The sequence below is a fragment of the Montipora foliosa genome, chromosome 6 (assembly GCF_036669935.1).
Source record: "Montipora foliosa isolate CH-2021 chromosome 6, ASM3666993v2, whole genome shotgun sequence".
Taxonomy (NCBI): Eukaryota; Metazoa; Cnidaria; class Anthozoa; order Scleractinia; family Acroporidae; genus Montipora; species Montipora foliosa.
In genome coordinates, this window is record NC_090874.1 from 59,269,060 (window position 1) to 59,279,059 (window position 10,000).

General features: G+C 40.8%; 1 protein-coding gene across 1 annotated transcript in view; it reads right to left on the minus strand.

Annotated features, from left to right (window-relative positions):
• Positions 1-902: 902 nt before the first annotated feature.
• Positions 903-10,000, minus strand: part of LOC138005838 (chondroitin sulfate ABC exolyase-like) — a 9,356-nt gene continuing 258 nt past the window's right edge. Inside the window, exons 2-3 of the mRNA XM_068852014.1 lie at positions 4,845-6,841; positions 903-2,868 (exon numbers count right to left, since the gene is read on the minus strand). Of these exons, the coding sequence (XP_068708115.1) occupies positions 1,399-2,868; positions 4,845-6,841 (3,467 nt within the window). The 3' untranslated portion in view covers positions 903-1,398. The remainder of the gene's footprint in view (positions 2,869-4,844; positions 6,842-10,000) is intronic.

The following is a 10,000-nucleotide window of genomic DNA, read 5'->3' on the forward strand; positions in this document are numbered from 1 at the left end:
AGAGCCACTTTTTGGAACGGTCTTTCTCTCCTCTCCCCCCCCCCCCCCCCTCCAAAAAATTGGCAGACACATTCATCCGATCAATTCCTCGTTTGTGCTAATCCTGGTTTCGTTTACGTTGCCGTATTGTTATCTTCCTGCTTGTGTTTATGAATAACGGCTCACTGATCACGGTCAGGTTAACTGGCCACATTCGCTCAAAAGCCATTGCGTACCATGGCTGAATTTCATAGCTGACATGTTGTTTTCCTCGTGATTTCACCTGAGTGCGTTCAGCCAATTAGACCATGCCGTCAAGCCGTCATTTGAAACAAAAACAAGCGACCGCAATCACTATTGGGCGAATGCGGGCCTTTCAGTTGTTCTGATTTCAACTATAGTCTTACGTTGGCTTTTTTTTTCTTTTTTTTTTCATTTAATTAATCAGCGTAAGCATATAATAATCAAGCAAAGTGGCTCATAATTTCTTCCCTGATAAGAAGAAATGGAAAAATTATTATTGAGGTGTAGTTTCGTCAATTAAGAAGGCCTAATCGTCACTGGCAACGCAAGTTTCGACACAGACAAAATAAGCCCGGGCGCATTAACTTGTTGTGCATTAGTGTCTTTTGGTGGACTGGGTACTAATGATGAAGACATGCAGTACTTAGTTTGTGTGTGTTGCTTTTGCGTTTGCTTTCATCGCTAGTGACGACCGAGCTTTTAGTTGGTCTGTTAAAACGCACCAGTGCCTCTGCCTTCAATGTACATCACCACGGATATATTTTATCATCATTTATCGGTATCTCTCTGCGTGCACCTCTAGTGGTTTATTCGTGTCGAGAGTGAGAATTCATTCAGATTTAGGTCATTATTGGCTGATCATTCCTCGCTCCTTCACAAGGAGGGCCTGTTAACACGAACAGCGCAAGCTTTAGTACCAGTCAACAACATCCAACAACGCAATTTTGTTGCGTTGATGCTTCGGTGGCTAACGCAAAGTGGCCGTAACGTGGCCGCCGCCGCCCGCACAGATTGAATGACGAAATTACGGTTCTATCAAACGACTTTATAAAAGTGTAACGGTGCCATGCTCTGACATGAACTCGAGTCTTAAGCTAGCAAGACTCTCTTTCAGTGGTTCAGTTTACTCTTATCAACTCGTTCGGGATAAAACCACATTTTCCTGCCTCACTCCCTTACGGAAGCAGCACCACCACCCGTTCATTCGCACTGAATGAATGAGCGCCTTTCTGAACATATTTTAAGTAAAACCACTCGAGGTGCACTCACAGTTATGGTCATTTTCTAATATTTATCCGCTTATGCCATGCATTACAAACTAATCTTTTACCAAATAAAAGTCTGCGTGGAGCAATAGCCAATCAACTTGAATTCCCGGTCGCTTTCCTCTAATTATCACTGTATCTTCTTCCTCAATTTAACCTCAACACTGAAACCATTCTTAAGATTTAAAAATTGAACCAATTTGCTTTTGCTTTTACCGGATTCAGTATAATCTTGGACCCACACATTGGGTTTGTAGCAATCCGGATCTCCATGGGTTTGGGCATAGACGACACTTTTTTCCACCTCTTCTCGCAATTTGACTTCTACTTTTCTCTCCTCACTTGCTGAATGATATCTTTCTTCTTGCTGCGCATCATTGGAATTTCTCATGTACTTCTTCTTTGTTTGGAGATTCAAGCCCGGAATACTTATGCTGAGATAAATGTAGTCAGTCGTGCTTTCAACCATGATGAGAAGATCTTTACTGTTAACTTCCTCGATTGGACCACCGGCTGGAAGGGTAAACTTTTCCCTGAAAAGAACGTAGCCAGTCACACTGTGGGTGAGGCTCGTCCATGATCTTGGCGACTTGAGAAACTTGACGACATGGCCTTGGCGGTTGTTTAGCAAAACTTCGTAGACTTCGTTTCCAGCGGTATTTTGAGCAGTTGCTAGGTCTGTTAATGTCGCATGGTATGTTGATGTTGGTATCAAAACAGCAAATTCGTACTTGCCGTTGTTTGGAGAACTGGTGTGATCGAACCAAGCCGTGCCATACCGGCCCGAGGTATTGCTTTTGCCATCGTCGGTCTTGGAGTTCTGATCTTTAACGTGAACTCTTAACATGGACTGGCTGGAACTCGGAATGTAGTAAAAATTCCCTTTTGTGTCTGTGAGCGTTATGTAACTATTACTAGATGACGGTGCAGAGTTACCGCTGAGGGTGTCCGAGTAGGTTTTATCGACTCCGTTCACCTTGATTTTCGATGAGCTGTCTGCGCTGAACAGTTTGTCTTGGAAAAGAGTGGTTTGGACTATTTTGTTTTTTGTGTTTGTTGCCGTAATGTGAGTTCCTAGGCTCACGATCAAGTTTTCAAAAAAGAAAAATGATTTTTTGAACTTAAACTTGATCTTACCACGCCAATCTGTTGAATCAAACTCATAATTAGGCTGATCGAAATCCATGCCGAAAATTCCGTTTTCTAAAGGATATGTTCCTTTAAACGTCAGACCCCCAGCTAGCTCCCGTTTGTTGTAAAACCTGGCTTCCCTTATGTTTAAGTCATCAATATTTGAGTCTCCAAGGGCTATAGTTGTGGTTCCAGGAACTTTAGCCCAGTCCCAACCGTTTTCAACGTCGTGAACTTTTAGAATCGCTTCGCTGTTTGCAATCAGGAGTGCTCCATGACTAGCGAACATTCCGTATATATTTTCACTGTTCGGTTTGTTTTCGAAGTCCCAGAGAAAGTTGGTAAACCCTTTGGCTGTTGCCACCCAATCTTTTCTCCGGTGTATCGATAAAACCGCGTAGTTCTTCGACCAGTGACCTTCGGGAGAGGGCTCCGCAGAAATGGTTTTTGACGCAGAGGTGGTTTGCACCTTGAATATAAGGATAACATATTAGATTCTAAGCCATGAATACCAAATTTTCATTAGAAATATGTGTTTGAATGGCCTTAGATTAAAAAAAAAAAAAAAAAAAACTTTGCAAGTACAGAAAGTTGAGTCCCCAATGAGGTTGTCTTTTTAATTTAGACCTATTTTAGAGTTGGTTAGAAAATCAGATACCTTCTAACAAGAGTCTTCGAAAATAATCATACAATTTTTGACACCAAAGTTCGTGGTTATTCACTTGAGTTATCGCGTCTAGCTATAGCGAAGGATAGGAAGGGCGCACAAGGATTGGGCAATTCCTCCTCATATCATGCAGGACACTGTATTTAAAAATGCATTAAAACTAGCCGAACATTGGAAGCAGCCACTTCTGAGATGTCGCCCTTTTCCCGAGTTACTTTTGTTTTCTGATGAATGAATGAATAAATGAATGAATGAATGAATTAATGTTTATTTGCCACACAATAATATTAAAAAGACAATCAATAATAAGAGTAAAGTCATTAATATAAAGAAAGGATGGATATTAGAATAACTGTGGCGAGGAGACCCCAAGAAACGACCGGGCTTATAAGAGGGTCTCCCTCATGTGCCCATCAGAATCTTACGCAATGCTTGTGCGGTATAACTAACGCAGGTTTTTTGAAAAGAAACTCCAACATATTTTTCTTAAAGTTCAGATAGCTTGATCCAGGAAGAGAGTTCCAGACTTTTGGACCTTGATAAAGAATCGTAAATTGTTTGATGTTAGTGCAACAAAAATGTGGCCGATAATTGTTGGCTATTCTAGTACCGCGAATTGTGCACTTGGCGGCTTGTTTCAAATAAATTTAAAAACATCGAAGGCAATAACTGATTGTGATAGTAAAACATGAACTTACAAATTTGAAATGAATTTATTTTAAAAATGTCCATGATGCCTAGTTTCCCAAATAAAGGAGCAGAATGCGCTCGGTAATCTGATCTGAATTTGTTATTGCTCGCACAGCACGCTTTTGCAAGTAGAATATTCTATTAAAGGTGGCTTCATATAGTTTCCTGACCACGCGGAACCTGGATAGGATGGAGCGAAAAGATGCATGACGATCAATCGATAACGTCTAGTGTTTGAACAATGGAACTCAACCAAAAGCAAAAAGGCGAACCTCTTTGTTCAAGTCATTGGTGGATATTACCATGCGCCGCGTAAACACTATTCAGACCATACAAGAGCAAATTTTCATAATGGTGTCATTTTTTTCATTCTTTTTTCACCTTATTTCCTTTAAATCTTGTTGTTACAGGGGCTTTTTATTGACAGTGATGGTTACTTGCATGAGAAAGGGCACCTATTGCATCCAGATAGTTGTAGTCAATTGATACCATCAAGGTGTAATGTCCTACATCCAATTACTCCTTGGGTGGTGATCTATCTCCAATGAAACCACCCATTCAAACAAAGGGAACCTTGATGCCACAACCCGCGGCTTCATAGTTAACAACTCCAAAAGATCTGTGATATCTAAGCTTGAAACCTTATCAGCAAAGTGTCAGTTAAATAGTTGAAGTCTCTTGGTATAGACTATCATCATGGTTTTCATAACAGTAATCATTTTACCGCCAGAACTTGTTTCAAGTAGTCAAAGGCTCCAAGTATACACCATCATAGTGGTTTTCAGTTATCATTTTACCGCCAGAACTTTACAGAAGACAATTGTTTCAAGTGACCAAATGCGACGTTTCTTCTGATCGTGCCTCCTCGGTGCTGTTTTTGGCAATGACTATCACAGTTAAATATTAGGATTGGTCAAATTGAAAACGACTTGAAACCCGGTTACCTATCACCACAAAATGACTTTAGTTTGTGTCTCGATAAACATGATGTCCAGTGCACCGCATTGTTCTGGTTGAAACAATTGTGATCTTTAGAATGATTGCTGATTACTATGGACAATGACCATTTAAAAAAAATCTCCACTTACTTTCTTCATTATGTCTAAAGCTCCCAGAGTGTTAAAATAGTACTTGCTTTTTTTAATTCTTCCTCCTTTCAAATATTCTATCATGTCTGGGTCACTCTCGTCATATAAGCGCAAAAACATCTCTGGTCCCTTTACACCAGTTACTGTTATTCCTAATTGCACCGTTGAGGTTGGAGGATTAGAAACACTGATGTAGGCATATCCTGGTAAGGCCTTGAAGAGCACTTTATTGAAGTAATTTGGAAAGCGCCCATTCACACTGTTTGGTGTGGAATATTTGGCCGACATAAGACGCATTGTTTCAAGTCCACGCCTGATGTTGTTGACCGATGTTGTCGACAGGGAAAATTCAGTTTCATGAAGAAGGTATTGGACCAATGCTGCATTGTGTAAGGCTTGTGGAACATAGGCGGATCCATAAAACGCTTTGTGGTGGTGTCCGGTGTAATCGGGTTTCATAACTCCTCCAAGACCCTCGTTTACAGCTATTGAGTTATCCAACCATTTAACTAGAGCTTCCATGTCTCTTATTCTTGCTTTAATTTCTACATCCGTGTCCTTTGGCATCGTTAGCACGATAAGAATTCTAAACAAACATAATGTTATCATACGATCTGCAGTTGTGCCTCTATATTCGAATGCGGGTGATTGATAAACCTCTCCAAACTCGTTGTACCATTTGGCTGTGTTGATGAGGTCCTCCAATCTGCTTTTGTTTGTGGCCATACTCAGTGAGTCACTGATGAGAAAGAGAGTGTGCGAGAAGCCGGAACCGTCTCTGTTCATTTCGTGGTCCAATGAGCCAAGGCCACTTCCGTCGGCGAATCCTTGATCTTTCACAAAATCGAGAAGGCTGTTGATTTTGCTTAATCGGTGAAGATTAAGAGCTTTGATGGTAGCTTTTACTTGATCAGCTTGAAGGCTAGATGAAGTGGGAAGGAAGTCTTTGAATACTTTTTGCATGGCCTGGTGGCCACCCGCGATGGCTTCGTATGCAGTGTTCTTAACAGATGTGTTAGCAGAATTGAGGTTATTAAGTTCGGCTAAAACAGTGCTGTCTATTTCGGCAGTACGAGATCTAAGATAATATTCCACTGCCAATGGCAAAAGAATTTTTGTAATGACCTCCCCAAACTTTTTTTTATTTCTGCAGTTTCTGCAGAACAAAGGAGGTCCCACGAGTTTCTGACTTTCGAAAGTCAAAGCATCATAATACTGGTGTGCTTGTTGAATACTTCCCTGCAGAGAATCCCATCTGTGTTTGAGAAAACTTTCGCTTGGGAAGTTAGGGGTTGTTTTGGTTTCGTCGAGGTACCAGTTCTTAAGCCGGCTCTTAATCACATCAAAACTAGCTGTCTTCTCTTGATCAATTCTCGAGGGTAACGGAGGTACGGGTTGTTGACTCCAGTGATAAGTTCGTTGCCAAGTGTTACTTGCGTCATACTGATCCACTCCTCTGATTGGTGGAACTATCTTGTCACGTGACTGTTTACCAAGCTCGGATTTAAACTCCAGTAAGTCGATGTAGATAGTATCTGCGCCACTTAAGGTGAAGAGGATAACTTTGGTTGGAACAATGCTGGTGCCTGGAGGTATGCACTCTGTAAATTTTACCCAGATTCCCCTCCATCCTTGAAAATTCAGACTCGCATCAAAAGTGCAGATACTTTGTGAGCTTCCTGCATTTTCTTTGAACTTGATTGACAGGGATTTTCCTGGTGAGGCACTTTCTTTGTAGAACCAAACTTTGACACCACCCCTTCGAAACCACTGAGTAGTAATTTTATGGGCATTTGACAGATCTAGGCGCAGACTCGAGGGAGAGTTCGAGGTTGCTTTCCATTTCAAGGATTTTTGTCCGAGCTTTACGGTCTTCTTGTTTGTGGACAATGTTTTCGAACCAGCACTTGATGTTATAACCTGAAAGCAGTCTGTATCTCTTGAATCTTCGAAATCAAAAACGTGGTCTTTCTTACAAACGGTGGACGAAGAGGAGTCTGAAAAGTAAAAAGTAGAATAAATTTGTTACGGGAAGAATGTGGCAGCTTAGTCGGTTTTTCCGCAATGTAGATGAATTTGGGACCTAAGTGCAATTTTAGTTAACCGGACACTGTATTTCTCAAGTCGCCTGAAAAGGCGCACCTGATCTTTGCGTTTTAAAATGCGTATAAGAAGAGATCTAAAGTACAATATGATGGTAAAATTTAACACCGAAAGGTTCTTAAAATCCACAAGTATCTTTAGAAAACTACTAAAAACGAAGAATTTTCGACGTAACGGTTGCATAACGTCATTATCAAGTCAAGAAATATGAATAAGAGAGTTTAAATACTAAGATTCAGTGTAATATGTTGGACCGACTTTCATATGACCCCTCACAGTGACTCCAACTGTCCTTAAATAATACGGTTCCAAAAGTTTAGTCGGTCGTCGATATTTACCTCTAATAACTTAATTGTAGGGCTACAATTTACATCAATGTTTGTTATATTAATGAAAATAAATATAAATCATGCTTAGTTGTGCATTTTTTCGTACTTTGAAGAGGTCGCCAAGGGAGGTGCTTTTGTCAAAACCATGTTCAGACTCCAGATGCTTGCCAATTGTAGAGATCTTGTGTTCGGCCACGTGATGATGTAAGTATCAATCGAGCAGTACACCGTACCCGACATAGTTTCCTTCGCACAAATCACAAAGCTGGTTTCACCTCTTTAGTTTTTTGCTTGTGAACACGTTTGACATTAATGCCGACTTTAAAACTAAGGTCGTTGAGATCCTTACGTACTCGACCAGCAGATGCTTGGGATTTAAAAGGAAGTTTAATGTAGATGAGTGGAGTTTTGAATCTGTGGTTTCTTTAAGCGTTCCCCTCTTTTGCCTTTTCCTTTGGATGACTAACTCAATCAGATTTTTGGGGTAACGCAATTTGTGGAACAAGGCACGGAGTCATTTCACATTGTGATGAGAAAGTAACTTGCTCAAACTTGCATTATGCATGGTGTCGTGCAGACTTCATTGGTGTGGATTATTAAATATAGCTCATGTAAGACGCGAAACTCAGTCTTACTATAGATAATAATAACAAATAACAGGAGCCCATGAGTAGGAGCCTCCATGAACACTATATCCTTGAGTCAACCTTTGCCCGTATCTTTCTATTTTTAGAACCAACCCTTCAGCAGGAGACTGACATTTACATTAATTTACATCAATTCGCACAATTTCCGTACATTGGTTTTGCTATTTTTGTCTTCGTTGGACAATGTATTTATTCTGATTGGCTATTTTAAACAGCGCGTGCAGTGCCGAACAACTCGTGGCGTTCTAAAAACAGAAAGATACGGGCAAAGGTTGACTAATAGGGCTTGTATGGGGGAGGCAAGCTCCTACTGATGGGCTACTGCAAATAATAAATGAAATATATTTATATAGAGCGGTTTTCAATTGAGTGTCGAAAGTAATTAGATAATTACTTTGGTTTATGATTACTTCACTCAATGATTGGTTCAAAGTTCGCGCGCCATTTTTTCAACCAATCAGAAGTGAAACCAAAACCAATCGTGGCTCACGCGTGCACATTTTCCCGCGCTTTGTGTTGGCTTCGTGTAATTACTTCGAGTTTTGATTGGTTTGCCGGATTGTCTCAGTCCTTTTTGATTGGCCAAAGTAATTACTTTGGTTTTGGTTTTACGACACTCAATTGAAACTCGCTCTAGCGCTTATATCAATAGTTTTTCTAAGCGGTTTACAAAAAACAGATATTTCTCACGTATATAAATTTATTCATATACTCCGAGAAAAACTTAAAGCTAATTAAAATTGACAATTCATAGCTATGTAAAATATGCTTGGCGAAATAAGATGAAGATTATGCAGTAGGGTCGGAGACCTGTCGCATTATTGGATGGAGAGGCCAAATGGTGCCGGTCGTCGTGGGTTGCTCATTGACCCTCATAGACCGTATTCGTATTCTCAATATTGGACTGGAACTGCAATAGCTTGCAATGGAGGATAATGCGGGGATATCTTTTGAAATGCTTTTTGATATATTCCCCCGCATTAGCCTCCATTGCAAGCAAGTTCCAGTCCAATACTGAGAATACGAATATTGTCTATTAGATGCATGTAGATTTTGATAAGAATCACGAAGTGTCCTCAACTGTGACATTACTAAAATCCGGAAATATACGCGATAAACGTCAGAAAGAGTCCCCCAAAATCTTCTGTTCAATTAAGAATAAAATGTTGCGATTTAACCCTTACCCAGCTTCCAATAGTCAGGGTTAGGGCTAGGGCACTAGGCACGAGTCATGACCAGTGGCAAACCATGCACGACCCACGAGCTACGATACAACACGTGCGACCCACCAATCACCCATGCCAATTCCTCCACAGTTTTAACAGAGAGTAGAGCGCACCATTTACAATGAGACCATTGCGGTTTTATCGCAGTTCCCAGTCTGCAGGAATCATCGCCCATCTCTCAAGTGGTTTACCTCGAAAAGGGCCTTACACCTGACAATGTCCGAAAAATCTACTTGTTGAGATGGGCGAAAATCACGTGACCAAAACCGCTAGAAAATTTGTGCCACAAATTCAGCTTAAAATAAACTTTGTAGTGTATGTATTAGGGTTTTGTTACTACACATTGTGAAACCTAGACGTTCTACAGCTTGCAATTGAACAGCTATTAAACTATGGAAGCCATTTGACCAGCCGCGCTTCCATAAAACCAATAATTATTCATCGAGCGAGGTTTACGTTAATAGCGGTGGATATTTGCCCAGCCCCGATTGCACGAAGCCTTTGTTTCTCCGGATGCTTCAAAATACTTTGCCTATAGGGCTACTCAATCGGAACGCACGAAACGCACTATTCGGTTATGTGCTCTACCATGTTGGGTTAACCATGGTGTTCTGGTGATGATCCCCGTGTTGTTGCTGCTGTGCAGACAGTTGAATGAATTACATCGTGACTTTGGAGGAGTCTTAGGAAAGAGATGGCTGCCAAACACCATTGTAACTGGCGACACCAGCGCAAGAGTGAGGAAATATTTGATTCTGACATAGGGGTAGGAATTCAAGAGGAAAAATTGAAGTCTCTTATTAACAGATTATTACTCTTGCTATTTTTGAGGGCGGCTGAGTGTCTCCGAA